Source organism: Staurois parvus, unplaced genomic scaffold (genome assembly GCF_062004578.1).
Source record: "Staurois parvus isolate SC_StPar_1 unplaced genomic scaffold, SC_StPar_1.0 ptg000327l, whole genome shotgun sequence".
Taxonomy (NCBI): Eukaryota; Metazoa; Chordata; class Amphibia; order Anura; family Ranidae; genus Staurois; species Staurois parvus.
In genome coordinates this window covers 6,864,164-6,879,858 of record NW_028318123.1, presented here as the reverse complement: position 1 = coordinate 6,879,858, position 15,695 = coordinate 6,864,164, and the positions used below count along the sequence as shown (strand labels likewise).

Sequence of the window (15,695 nt, the reverse complement as noted above, 5' to 3'; positions counted from 1 at the left end):
AATCATCTGCAGATACAGATTTCAGCCACAAGGGTCTTGCAGCAGCACTATGAATTTGGGCCTGATTGACCCTTGTTCTTGTTGGGCCTGTTGGCACAGTTCTGTTTACGTTGGGGACATCCCATGTCTATGAATACTTGGTCTGTGTCCTGCACAATACGATTATGATAAGACTAATTTTGACTTGCCTGTAAATTCTCTCTCTTAGAGTACAGTACAGGACACAGACCACTCTCTTCTAGTCTTGGGTCACTGTATTGCTTGCTACAAAACTGAGCACTCACGCAATGAGGTTGAGTTGTAGGGGAACTCCAGGAGGCATGTCCTTCAAGGCTTTGCCAGTATCCGAGGTCTGTGAATGTTGATATGGACTTTACAGGAAAGTTAAAATTACATATGTGTGTAAGCATTCTAGGCAGCTTACCTTCTTTAACCACTTGCCCTCCAGAGGATTTACCCCCTTCCTGACCAGACCATTTTTTTTTTTTTTTGCGATACAGTGCTGCGTTACTTTAACTGACAATTGCGCGGTCATGCAATGTCTTTCATAAATTAAATAGATGTATTTTTTTTTCCCACAAATATAGCTTTCTTTCCGTGGCATTTGATCACCTCTGCGTTTTTTTATTTTTTGCACTATAAACAAAATAAGACAGACAATTTTAAAAAAAAAAAACTATTTTTGATGTTCTGCTATAAAACATATTCAATAAAAAAATTAAAATCAAATTTTTTCATTAATTTAGGCCTAAATGTATTCTGCTACATGTCTTTGCTATAAAAAAAAAAATCCTAGTACGTGTAAATTAATTGGTTTACGGGTTTTAAAGGTTTTTAAGTTGTAGCGTCTACAAATGGCAGTATATATACTGAAATTTTATTTTTTTTTCATGCTAGTAATGGCAGCGGGACTGCGGCGGGCATTTTGTCACTGGGTGGCAACTGACTAACTGCCATTGACATCCCCAGTGACACTAATACAGTGATCAGTGCTAATAGAAATCACCAATACTGTACTAATGACACTGGGCAGGAAGGGGTTAACATCTGATGCGATCAAAGGGTTAACTGTGTGTGTTTTACTGGGGAGACATGCTGTTTTGTGTCTGTGCAGAGAGATACAAAACAGCATGTCCATGCTGACAGGAGAGAGACCTGTGTTTACACACAGGTCTCTCCCGTCACCTTTACCCGATGATTGCCTAGTGCCGGCCGGGACCTGGTGATTGACATCCCTAGCCGCCAATAGCTGTGCGGGTAGAGAGGCTAGCGTTTCCACTACCCAGAAATACAAATCACGTATATATGCGTGATTTTGCGCAGCCCTGCCACCCTGTATCAGTACTTGTGCTATAGAGTGGTGGGAAAGTGGTTAAAGTATAGATACTTTTTCCATTAACATGGAATATGAAACAAGTGAATAATAACACTGAAACTAATTTTTATTTAATGCAGGTATTGAAGCGTCAAGGCTATGATGCTGCATGTGATATCTGGAGCTTGGGTGTTCTCCTCTACACTATGCTAACTGGGTGAGTTTATGTAAATGATGAACCCATTTTTCCAACCTAGAACTCCGAATGTCTTTTTTTCAGTATTTGAGGTTTTTTCCTTTTTATAAATTGTGTCAATATATTTTATAGTGTTTTACAGAGAACATGGCCATGCACATCAGCCCCATCTCCAACAGAGCTTACAGTGTTAAGTCCCTAACACAGTCATGCAGCCTTGTGTAAACCATTTTTGTGTAAAACCCATGCAAAATTGACATACCAGAAAGTGCTAATCACTGAGCTACTGTGACACACGTCATCACCACATTAAGGTGGAACTTTAGTCAGAAAATTAAGTCATGCTAGATCACGTCAAGCTGGCCCCTTTTGTGGGTAAAACATGTAACACATTAAAAATAAGTGCCTATACTATTTAAAATTCAGTAAAGCACTGTCTCACCCTGCTCTGCACATGCTCAGTTGCTCTATATTTTTAGGCACCGCTGAATATGTAGAGGCTAATCTGCTGACATCCTTAAGAGGAATTAAACCCTCCTAGCCTTTTCAGTCAAGGAAGCTGCTTTTGTTTGGTCTGCAACTGCCATGTGATCAGTTATGAGACCAGCCATTTGATGGTTTGATAGTTTGGTTGAGGACACAAACAAATGTTAGCAATCCCAGCATTCCTGGAAGGTACCATTTTAAAACTGTTAAATCGATGGGTTTAGCTTCTCTTTATGATTAACTGTTTTCAAGGGCTCTGGGCTTCACAAAATTGTAGCCTTCAGCAAGAAGAAACAGGAATAATGCTGAAAGCAATTTACAAGGCACACTAATTTTGGTAGCAGATGTGGAGTGTATGTTCCTTGCTAAAGAACATAATTTTTTATCAAGTTTCTATGGGTAAAGTTCCCCTTTTAAGTTGTCAGCCCTTAAGATGGTCCTATATGCTTCATTAGACACCATTCACACAGGCATACTGATCCGTACACCCACGCTTAGGGACATCTTCAGCCACATAGGATGCACTGGTGTTCCATGCAGTCTGTTTAGTGGATGGATGTGCTCCATGGATGTGCTTGGAAAGTCATGCAGATCCATGCAGCTGCCCACATGTTATTGATTTGAAAAGGCTGCCTGCATGTGGCTGCATGAAATACCTGTGCATCCCATGCGCATAAAAACTGGTAGGATACAGTCACTGGCCAATAATTTTCCATCCAGCTCAGTAAATGTTTAAGACAACATTTGTCAAGCCATGGAGGGCACCCCAAGAACCACCCAGCTCAGGGAATTTTAAATATGGCCAGGATTAGTATAGTAGTAGATATAATTCATTAAAAGCATACCTAAAATATTCATTCACATCAAAAACCTGAAACTTCAGACACCTGACCTGTATGGAAAAGCCCTGCACATGGCCAGTTGCTAGAAGTGCTGGCACTATAAGCTATCACTCCATACATTTCCACTATAATCCATGACTCTGGTGTTTCATGACTCTTCCTACTTTATCAAGAAGTGTTTTAAATCTTAGGTGATAATCAGTGCTTGCATTGCTCCCTAGGGTAAAACATATCCTGCTTGTTTCCCAAATGGACACTGGAAAAGTTCTGTGGTCATCCAGCTCTTTACCATATCCATTCATATTATGTTGATGAATATTGTTTTCTGTTTCAGATATACACCTTTTGCAAATGGGCCAGATGATACTCCCGAAGAAATACTGGCACGGATAGGCAGTGGAAAGTTTTCTCTAAGTGGCGGTTACTGGAATTCAGTCTCCGATATTGCCAAGGTCTGTACTTCTCTTTCTTCAATATATTCCACAGTTTCTCTAAATGTATCTTCTAGTCCTACCTGTTTGTCATTAATAGTAAACTAGCACCTGGTAAATTAAAACCCATTCAATCAGGCACTGTCCCCCTTCGGCTTTTTTCCATTTCTGGCATGTATCGATGTAACAAACCACTTTGTTTGACATGGCCATTTGTCCAACATGCCAAAAAGATTTCAGTATCAAAGGTAAAACCATCCAAGATTTTGGAATTTCATACATGCTCTTCCGAATTTGTGGTGTACTGTTTGGCATGTCCCTATGGTTCATACTATGTAGGGAGAACCATCCATACTCTACGCAAACGTTTTGGGGAGCATCGCTGCCTCATAGAAGACGGCATCGATATACATAGCATTCCTAGACATTTCCTAGAACGACATGGAAAATCCAATAAAGGTTTAAAAGTTTGGGCCACTGATCTCCCGAGAGCTGAAAGATACAAGCGCCCTATGTCGCAGGGAGACCTATTGGCTTCATGTACTGGATGTACTATCTCCCGGAGGTTTGAATGAGGACTTGACGATCCATACCATTTTGTAGAATTATCACAGTCCATTAGCTCCATATCTCCTCATCATATTCACATATCCCTCTTATGGGGGGGCTGATAGGTTTGTCTTTTTCTCTTTGTTCTACCATACATCCTATATCACACCATGTATATATATATTCTTATCAGTTCATTCATCACCACCATCCCATTTGCAGATACATCAGTTCATCCATCTCCCCTTGCCTCCCCCCCTTTATTATATATATGTGTATGTGTGTGTATATATATATATATATATATATATATATATATACCGTATTTTCCGGTGTATAAGACGACTTTTTACCCCTTGAAAATCTCAAAAGTCGGGGATCGTCTTATACGCCGGTAACAGCATGCTGACACTTTTTAGGGGGGCGGCACGGTGCCGCCGCCCCCCCCTTCCAACAGAATGGACACTAAGTACAGGGGTGGGCAGGGGCTGCTGTCTCTTACCTGGCTCCGGTCCCACGACGATCCGGTCCAGGAAGCGCGGCTGCTCCTTCCTTCCGTTCGTCCACTGGATGTTCGCGCGGCTGCTCGGCTCCACCTCCTCACCGGTGATTGGCCGCCAGAACTGTAGCTCAGGAAAGGCACACAGGCGGCCAATCACCGGCGAGGAGGCGGAGCTGAGCGGCCCCGTGAAAATCGAATGGAGATGCAGGTAAGTGTGCCGTGCTTAAGTGCTGCTTAACCACATATGCTGGCTGCAGCAGCACCGTACTGGAACAGGGGTCAGCAAGTGTCAGTGGGAGGAATAGTGCCCCATCGTTGGTGTCACTGATACCAATGATGGGGCATTATTCCTCCCACTGACACCAACGATGGGGCACTTTTCCTCCCCCCCACTGACACCAAAGATGGGGCACTATTCCCCCCCCCCCCACTGACACCCCAACGATTGGGCACTATTCCTCCCCCCCCACTGACACCAACGATGGGTCACTATTCCTCCCCCCCCCCCCACTGACACCAACGATTGGGCACTATTCCTCCCCCCCCCCACTGACACCAACGATTGGGCACTATTCCTCCCCCCCCCATTGACACCAATGATGGGGCACTATTCCACCCCCCACTGACACCAATGATGGGGCACTATTCCACCCCCCCCCCCCCACTGACACCAATGATGGGATACTATTCCTCCCACTGACACCAAAGATGGGACACTATTCCTCCCACTGACACCAAAGATGGGACACTATTCCTCCCACTGACACCAATGATGGGACACTATTCCTCCCACTGATACCAATGATGGGACACTATTCCTTCCACTGACACCAATGATGGGGCACTATTCCTGCCACTGATACTAATGATGGGGTGCTATTCCTCCCACTGACACCAATGATGAGGCACTATTCTTGCCACTGATACTAATGATGGGGCACTATTCCTCCCACTGACACCAATGATGGGGCACTATTCCTGCCACTGATACTAATGATGGGGCACTATTCCTGCCACTGATACCAACGATTGGGCACTATTCCTGCCACTGATACCAATGAGGGGGCACTATTCCTCCCACTAATACCAATGATGGGGCACTATTCCTCCCACTAATACCAATGATGGGACACTATTCCTCCCACTGACACCAATGATGGGGCACGATTCTTCCCACTGGTGTGCACTGGAAGAGGGGTAGTCTTATACGCCGGAACACTACATTTTAAACAGGAAAAGTAGGGGGTCGTCTTATACGCCGGAAAATACGGTATATATATATATATATATATATATATATATATATATATATATATATATATATATATATATATATGCTTGTCTTTATATGATCATTTTTAGCACACCATAGCTTACTTTGGTAGTGCATGGATTAATTGTATTTCTCCACTTAACTGTTTACCATGTTTATACATTGTATGTGTACCTCCATCATTTATCCACTTACGTCGTTGTATGTGCTTCTCATATATTTTATAACTAATTTTTTCATTTTACTGCATTAGGGTTGCTTAGCGTTATATGGGGCGTTCTGTCACTGTGGAGCGGCATCCCGCTTGCTGACTCAACCTCAAACTGTGCATCTCTGACTAAAATTGAATAATGCCCATGCTATAGGTGTAGGCCATTTACATACCCCTGAAACCAGACTGGAATACTCCCAAAATGTTGCGTGAGGCCTTGTCGTTACTGCTTACTTCTACCAGTGTTGTGGGGTTTTTTTTTACCAATCACATGTACAATAGTAAACAGTGGCTGTGATCCATAAAGCCATTGAGAAATACTGTGATTGGTCATAGTGATCACATGGTACCAGGACCAACCAATCACAGCGTGGGGGTTGTGGTTTTTTTTTAACATACTGTCAACAGAGCAGGTGCAGTGTCACTATGGTACGATGTACATTGGCTGGCTGCTTTGATATTATATCGGTGCCGCCAGTCATTATCTCGGATAACCACCACAGCAGCACAGTGTCACCAGACCAGTGCTGCCAGTCAGTGTCCCCAATCACCGCCACACCAGTCATATTGTCCCTGATCACCGCCACACCAGTCATATTGTCCCTGATCACCGCCACACCAGTCATATTGTCCACGGTCACTGCCACAACAGTTATATTGTCCCCGATCACTGACACACCAGTCATATTGTCCCCATTTCTGTCACACCAGTCATATTGTCCCCATTTCTGCCACACACCAGTTAGTATCCCTGATCACCTCCACAAGCCAGTCATCAGACCAGTGCAGCCAGTAACAATGTTCCTGATCACCTCCACACCAATGCAGTGTTGCCTTTGCATGCCGCCTGTACTGATCCTGGCCTGTTTGACTATGTGTTTGCCTGTTGCCTGTACCGGTCATTGGCCTGTTTGATGACCATGTCTCTGCCTGCAATCTGAACTGACCCATCTGCATATCCGACTGACTATGCTCCTGCGAGACACCAGTCCTAGCCACACTTTAAGGACAACATGACTCCTGGAACCACAGGAACTCTTGTGTGCTTCCCTTTTCCAGTCTTCTCTACTATCTGGCTGGTGAATTTGGCATTCCTGGGGGCAGCTATGTACCACAAGGCTAGGCTTGCTTGGCTTGTAGGAATGTGGCCTGCTATAGGTTACAGTACGCTAAGTTATGTTCCCTGACCACTCATATAAAGGTGACCATTACAGTACATTGGTTTTGAAACCGTGTTTGGTATATAATCAGTCCAAAAAGTGAAAGTCTCACACGTGTTATCATGTAGTTCTAAGTACGCCAATGCTGTGTGTGAGGAATAATAGACAACTTTGTGTAAAAAAAAAAAAAAATAATTTTCATTTTCTTTCTGCATTTTCAGAAATCTTGTGGCAATATAATGAAGTCTTCAAAAGACTCACCATGCCTTTTAAAAAATACCTTGGTTGTTTGGTTTCCAAAATGTGGTCATTTTGTTTGTGTTTCCATTGTCCTGGTGCTCCAGGGCCTCCAAAGATGTGATAGGTAGTTAGGTAATTAGGGCAATTTATGCCCCTAGAAAACCTGAAGGTGTTTGGATTTTGGCCCCTGGGCCCCTCTATGTGGCTAAGCTGTAAAAAAAAAAATGTCTCACAGGTGGTATCCCGATAGTCGGAAGTAGTAGAATGTGTTTTGGGGTATAGTTCTAAGTATACCTATGATTAGAAATAGGCATACGTTGTATAAAAAAAATACATTTTCATTTTCTTTTCTGCATTTTCCAAAACCTTGTGGCAAAAAAAGTGACATTTTCAAAAGACTCACTATGCCTTTCAGAAAAGAGGCAGTCAGTACATCAGAACTGATCAACTTTCAAAATTATATATACCATAGTTTGTAGACTCTATAACTTTCACCTAGACTAAATAAGACACTGATTTTGGGATGTTTTTGCCAAAGAGATATAGCAGAATACATTTTGGCCTTAGTTTCTGTTATAAAATTTTGCAAGGAATCTCTGTTTATAAATTAAGAAAAACATGTTTTTTTTTTTTCTTAAAAAAACAAAACAGTGGTGATAAAATACCATCAAAAGAAAAATTGATTTGGGTACAGTGATGCATAGCATTGAAAGCAGAAAATTGGCCTGGGCCAGAAGGGGGTAAAAGTGTCCAATCTTGAGGTGGTTAAATTGTCTAAAACAACTTTATTTTTAATTTATTTTTATTATTCCTAGGACCTGGTATCAAAGATGCTTCATGTGGATCCACATCAGAGATTAACAGCTGCCCAGGTGCTTAAACACCCTTGGATTGTACACTGTGACCAGCTGCCTCAGTTCCAGCTAAACAGACAGGATGCACCTCATCTAGTAAAGGTATGGCCATATACAGTGTACAGATTAAAGGGAATATTTCTGATTCATTATATAGTGTCTTGTGAGCCACACTACTTGTGATAGTGAGTCTGGATTAGTCCGTAAAACGCCTGAATTTATGAAAAAACATGCATGGATAACCTGGTCAGGATGTCGTAAAAATCACCATCAGTTTCTTGAGGTTTAAATTAAAAAAAGAGTGATCTGTGGCCACTGCTGACCAAATAAAATACCAACTAATTATTCAATTGCAAAATTACTTGCCAACAAAATTTGTGAATGCTTCAATCAATTATTGGCAGCACCAGTATTACATTTGGTCTATCCTATTCTACTGTGGAAATGTGCGCAAGTCATGGTTATGTGCAGGGGTGAGCTAAGTGGGCCAGTCCCCCTTGGCCTTTGGATATATGGACTGCTAGGATAAATGTCCCTTCTATGCTTTGTGTTTACCATTAACATGACGACCTGTGCCAGTCTGTAGACAAATATTCTCAAAATGTAACACAGCTGGTTGCTTTGAGACATCATCCCAAGGACTAGCGGGCATTAGTAGCATATAAACAGAGAGATGTTCATCTTGAATTTTAAAGAAAGGATTCTACATAATAAGAGTGGTTAAGTTGTGCTATGACAAAATCAGTAGTGGAACCTATAGGTTGCCTACAAGAATAAAAATATGGGAGCTGCCATTGCTGATGTGTTTTTATCGGTGCCATCTCCGGGGTTGTTATCCTTGTCCTATCTTCACTGCATAAAGAATCGTTAAACTGGAACAAGAATTCAGAATGGAAGCTAAGGCTTTTCAGTCTTCACTGGCTGCATGCATTTTGACATGACTCACCAAAACAATGGAGCCAGGTTCAGGATGATATCACTGAAATTTGCATCTTAAAAGCAAACCAGAGTTTTGCTGATTGCAGGGCAAAACAGCAGGTCTTCTTTAATTACTCCCCTCTTAAAGGAGCAGTAATGTACTCCTCTTTCATTTCCTTGCTCACAGTCAAGAGTAAAGAAAATACATGATACTACTGGGTGTGGTGGAACATGTAACTTCTCAGCCAAGCACCAGCACTGTCACATTTGTAAGAGTCAATTGCTCTGTGTAACTTACCACTTGAACAACCTACTCTATAGCTTACACAGGGTAGTAAAATAATGCATTAAAGAACCTTCTGCTTTGCCCTGCATGGACAAAGCACAGGTTCACCTTTAAAGACAGTGGCAACTGCCACAAATAAGAATTTGGTGAGTTTATTTAATCTACAGTTATAATTCTAAAAGGAAAACAAAGAATTGTTTACAGAAAGTGAGAACCTGTCGGATGCAAATTTGGCCACTTTGACAGGGAATTTTGGGAGTGTCCTTCCTCTGGACCACATATTCTGGAATTACCAAGAACTTGAAAGCCACATCTTCTTTTTTATTTATTTTTTTTTTTTTTTGTTAATTTTCAGCCTAGTTAAGTTTGTGATTACCACTCTTTATTTATAGATTAATTCATAAAATGTTTATCTTAATCGTACAGTGCAGGACACAGGCGGAATATTCATACACCTTGGGTTATAGAGCAAGCTTTTAAGGACATGTCGCCCATCAAAATGCCCCTCCCCTCACCACCCTACCCCACTCAGTGAGTCCTCACTTTTTTGTTAGTGTCTGGAAGTAATTACTTCTCCTTTGTAGAGAAATCAGCTTTCAGTCTTCTAATGGCTACACAGAAGAAATGTATCTACACTGGTGCAACCTTGATAAACCTGCTGTGGAGACAGCCTGTAATGTTGCTTTGGGCAATGGATCCTGCATGGGTGCTCACTTTGGAACTTGTTGCAACACAGTGAGTCAGCCACAAGGTGCTATACAGGTCCAGGGTCATGGTTCATCACTACGGAACCAAAGCCTTGCAGACCTCTTCTGGGGTTATGCCCACACTGATGGGCAAAGCCTGGACATTATGTACAGTACAGAAATGTGGACAAGAAACACAGGGTCACCTTGTATATCTGACTGTTACCTTTTAAAAATAGAGCTATATTTAGAGTTTATAACAAAAAATGGTGAAGCGCTATGCAAATGCAACAAATCAGTGTATATACACACAAATATAGGTGAATAAATATACATTATTAAGCAATAATTAAAACGTGAGACTCCAATCTTTTAAATAATATAGAGTGACGTGCTTAAATCAGCAACACACTGTGCAAAAACAAGTGCCTGGTCTGCCAATAAAAATATAAACACACCAGGTTAAAAGAAATATATACCCAAAATAGATAGATATACATACCCCATTTTCCGGCGTATAAGGCGACTGGGAGTATAAGACGACCTCCTAATTTTCCAGTTAAAACATAGGTTTTGGGCTATACTCGCCGTATAAGACTACCCCCCTTCCGAGGCAACACCATTTAAAAACATCAGATTTTTTAATTGAAATGGTTATGACTTACCGGTACTTAAAATCCTTCAAAATCCTCATGTTCATCCTCTGACATCATAAGTTCATGAATGACATCTTGTGATACATTTGTAAGACAGTCATCATATGGATCAAATTCCAAATCAGATGGTTACGGCTGGATGTGAGGTATTACGGTAGCTTTGGCTACATACAGTATACAGTATATATACAGCCCGCTGGATGTTCAGTAATGTACATATAGTATACCGCACTGAGCCAAGCTGGCTCAAAACAAATGTCCCTATGACAGATTAATCTGTCAGCCCGCTGGATGTGCATTATATACAGTATACTGAGCCAAGCTGTTTCATAACGTACCGGTACGTCCCTACGGTAATCAGACCGCTGGATGCGTGTATGTACAGTAGCTGCGGCTACATACAGTATACTTTGGGCCAATCACGGCGAGCGATGTATTCTACTAATGAATACAAAGCCTGCAGGCTTTGTATTGTAAACTAAAGAAATCTCCACAAAAACAATTTTTTTTTGTGCATAGCGTATGTCATAAAATCCAACGAATATTATAAAAATCAACACGGCATGTGCCAAAGCCAGTATTTCAACATACAAAACATGTATATCTAAAGTTCTATCAGTAAGAATATTATGCTCCATATTGTGCAAAGTCCCAGAAAATAATCCCGCAGTGTATTTAAAACGGCTTCACTGTGTCACACAATCATCTTGGAAATACCACCACTGTTCCTAAATGGGTGAATTCTCACCTGGTGTTAAACCTTACTGCATTACAAAGAGGTCAAAACAGCGTTGGATTGGTTTCTATGCAGAAGGGAGTCTGATTTTGGACTCTCCAGCTTTAGTAAATAAACCCCTTTGTGTCCATAACTGACTTTCTCAAAGAAGATTTCATTATTCTAAACAGTTTTATTATGTAGATGTCCAGATTTTTTTGGCAGCAAGGTTCTTGCATGGGCAATCTGAATTTGGGTCCTTTAACCCCTGTTGTCTTTTGGGCCTGTTGGCACAATTTTGTATGCCTAGTTGTTGCCCATTTTTTATATTCATTGCTTGGGGCTGTCCTATGATGCATGGATATTATGCTTGTGTTTTGTATTGTACAATGAAAGAATAACTTAAGGTAACTTTTTGTTTTTTTAGTTTGATACAGTGGAGAGGGATAAGAACTTTTTTTATTGCTGTTTGTGGCCTTGTTGAGGAGATTGATCCTCTTAACCTTTATCGACAGTAAACGAAAATCCCAAATTTTGGGTTGATACCAGAACAGTAATGAATGGGAAATCTTTCAATGGGGTCACTATTTTTGGTGTCCCTGGGATCCCCCCATTTTGGAAGTATTTTCTCACTTCCGGTTTGGCTGTGGGACAGGAAATGAAGATAAATCTCCCCAATGGTACACACGGCAAAAAAAACCTCACAAAAATTGCCTTTCGTTCTCCTTTAACATGAGGAATTTTTACTTACCTGTAAATTCCATATCTTGGAGTACAGGACAAAGGGCACCCTCTCTTCCTTTCCTTACTTTTACTCTGCATTGCCTGCTACAAAAATGAGGACTCAGAGTTTGGTAGGGTTACAGGAGAGGCACCCAGTGGGCTTGTGCTTCAAAGCTTGCCATTGTTCTGTCACAGGAAGGGTAAACACCAATAACCCATGGTGTATGAATATTCTGCCTGTGTCCTGTACTGTACTCCAAGATATGGAATTTACAGGTAAGTCAAAATCCCTCTCTTCTTGTTCTCCCATAATTTACCTAAATTTGATTTTTTTTTTTTTTTTTAGTATAGTGTTTTGGGTTTTTTTGTTTTTTTTAATATGCCATTTATATAGGCTTTGTATTTTCAATATCTCCTTTTATCACACCCTTTTTGCAACTGTAGGGAGCCATGGCAGCTACATACTCTGCGTTGAACCTCAATCCAATGTCTCCAGTGCTGGAACCTGTTGGCCGTTCGACTCTCGCTCAGAGAAGAGGTGTAAAGAAGATTACTTCGACTGCACTCTGAACTCAAACTCGAGTGCTAGAGCTGAAGATCTGCACAAAACAAATCCAACAGAGATGATAGCACATATCAAAAAGACACTCCTGCAAGCACATGCTCACTGCCCTGCTGGGCTCTACATCAATGCTGCTGCTTTATGTCTGTTCTCTTAAATTGATGGCAACCCTTCTACCTTACTGACTCTGTCGACCAGGCTGTAAAATTAAAAATGTAAAACTGGTCCTCCAACAGTGGAGCAATAAGACTGTCATCCCCCTAGCATGAACAATACACTGAAACCACTTCAGCAATTTTTTTTTTATAGGAAGCCATTTATCCACCCAACTCTGTGGCTTATAAATTTCCTCTTTTTGGAGCACTTAGATGATATCAGCACTGAGTTCCTTAAGGCTGTTTTCTGTGCCATGCAAAATGTTGAGGTCTTTCCATGGCGCTCAACTGCTGGTCTCCTTTGCATTTTCATTTAGAGTTGTTGCCTATGTCCCTATTGTGCGCTAATTCCTTTTTTTCCCTCTGTTTATTATGTAATGCAGTTGTTCACATGCCTTGTCTTTGCTGTCAAGTGAGTCTTGTGTGTTCTGGCAAAGTGACTTTACTAGAATAGTGCCAGCATTTAATTCCGCTTGAATGTAAGAATGTAGAGTGGTTCAGCTTGGTTGTATAAGTGTGAGCCTGTGAAGCCATAAGACTGATGGGTAATTGAACTGATAATCTCCATGAGAAAAATGTTTCATGCAGTAGTAACTGACACGATCGCCATGGGTTTTTTTTGTTTTTGTAATTTTATAACTTGACTTTTTTAACTTTAAACTCATAGGCACTTTTTTGCTGGACATTGGCTAATTTAATATGCCTGCAGTTATTTTAAAAGGTAATGCATGTTGCACAAATACTCTTGCATTATACAATTGTGTTTTGGGTGGTGTAATACGTTCAGGACCTTATTAAATTTGGGGAGATCTGAATCTGGTTAGCAGTAGTCATTTCTGAGATTTCCCCAGTATGTGGTGGCTCACACTTTGTAGTTCATACAGAAGGTGGTGGATTAATTCATGAAGTGTATACTGAACTTCAACTTCCTACATGCAGTAGTTGGAAGTGGTAAATCTAAAATCTTGACATGCTGTTTTGGAGACCCACAATAGATTTTAAGTGTTATATTTCCCCAAAGATTTTCTATCAAATGGCTTCCTGCAGGTTATATTTCATTTTGTATCCTAGCACACTGGTAACATTTGAACATTAATCTGCTGTTCAGGAACCTGGATTTATAACTTCTTGATGAATAGGTTATGGAAAGATTGGGGGAACAAAAACTTCAAAACATTCGTGCAAGTCGTGAAATGGTTTTGCCAGCATCCTGCATTTCCCATTCACGCTTTTATGTTCTTAGGTATTATTTTCATGATTTTCTTCCTAATAAGTGATTGACGCTTAAGCACCTTGTCTGTGGGCTTCTGTGATGGTGAAAAGAATAGCTATGTATAATAATCCATGTGTAATAACATTCATCAGTCTATCCAAAACACAAATGTATGGTTGCTGCACATTACAGCTGTTTGTCACATTATTAGTGGGGCCTGTGCTCAAATGTAAATTTAACCTAAACAAGCAGTCCTCCTGGGTTAAATGAAGAATCAATAAAGATCCTCTCTTTCTGCAGCTCATGTGAGATACCTTATCCTTTTGGTCATGTGATCAATACTAGTGTGAGTCTGGAGCAGTATTTTCTCAATGGGTGGCATCTATTTTTATCCCTTGTAATCCCTTTTTTTTTTTTTTTTTTTTAGCAAGGGTGTTGCCTTAAATTTGCACAGAAGTTCAATTTTATAACATCCCTTACAAATTTCACTTGCATTTCTACATGTTGGTGGCCTCTGCTATTGTGTTGCGTTTCACAAGCTGCTCTATTCTAGTATATTACTACACAAAGGGGTTCCAAACAGGAATTCTCCCTACCTTCCCCCCTTTCATGCCACCTTTAGCTGATTCCATGGGTGTTAATGTTCATAAGCTTCATATAAACAGTTTCCAGTCTCAGTGCTGCTTAAAGCTGAATCAAATGTCAAAGTGTTGGATGATTATTCTTGTTTTTCCCTAATGTAATCTTTTTTATGAAACAAACCTGATATTTTTTTTTGCAGTTTATGCCATGTAATAATCTTCTCTATAATTATCACTATAAGGGGAAAGTTTTGAGGGATGTTACTTGTAGATAAGGTGTGGCAGGTGATTAATTACTTTTCTTGTGTGAAAATGATGTACATTAGCTTTATGGAGCAAGTTTGACCCCGACTAAAGGGACATTGTACACAAAGGGATGTAATTATTTTGCAGTTACTGTATTTCTGGAGGGAGGGGCTGTTTAACTTTTTAAAAAAAAAAGACAAAAAAAAAAAAAAACAAATCATAGAGAATATTTTTCTACAGTTATGTACAATCTTTCTTTATATTAGATTTTGCATGGCATGTCAGTAAATTTATTATACTTGAAGTGTAATTATGAATCGCCCTGTGTGCCCAGCCTTCAGTACCTGGAAGATGCTTCCATTGCAGTAAACTAGAACGAAACTGTCATATAGTACTATGGAAAAATTCTCTTATCACCTACCTTGAAAAAAATTTAATTCTTAATACTAACATGTATCCAGTATGATCAATTCTTAATGGTAATCATTGCTTGTACATTTCTCTTAATCGGTTTTGTAATCCTCTTAAGAAAAGGAGACATTTATATAATAAACTTTCAAATACAAACTTATTCTGCTTTTGCTTGTTTTGTAAAAATTGCTTTTCTTATCCATTGAGTTAGAGACACAGGAATCATGTACTGCCAGGTTATACGGATGTTCACAGGATGATTTGGAAACTGGCAAACAAAAAAAAAAAAATCTATAGACCAGCCCAGGATAACCCATCCTCTACCCAACATGTCTCAGTTTTTTTTAAAGTATTTCAGAAGGATGGGTATTTTTCTCGTCTTGCTAATAAAATCAAACTGTGTTTTTTTTTTTTTTTTCCTAGTTGTCTTTTTTTTTTTTCTTTGATTTTTCTCTCAAGTTGATTTCAATCAATATTCATACAT

The 15,695-nt window shown here is 40.2% G+C and overlaps 1 protein-coding gene across 2 annotated transcripts in view; it reads left to right on the top strand.

Annotated features, from left to right (window-relative positions):
* The window catches only part of RPS6KA3 (ribosomal protein S6 kinase A3), a 225,680-nt gene extending 210,309 nt beyond the window's left edge, over positions 1 to 15,371 (top strand). For both annotated transcript variants that reach the window (XM_089683932.1, XM_089683931.1), the window contains 4 exons: positions 1,456 to 1,532; positions 3,174 to 3,291; positions 8,021 to 8,161; positions 12,488 to 15,371. In XM_089683932.1, coding sequence (XP_089540058.1) covers positions 1,456 to 1,532; positions 3,174 to 3,291; positions 8,021 to 8,161; positions 12,488 to 12,613 — 462 coding nt within the window. In that variant the 3' untranslated portion in view covers positions 12,614 to 15,371. The remainder of the gene's footprint in view (positions 1 to 1,455; positions 1,533 to 3,173; positions 3,292 to 8,020; positions 8,162 to 12,487) is intronic.
* The last annotated feature ends 324 nt before the right edge of the window (positions 15,372 to 15,695 follow it).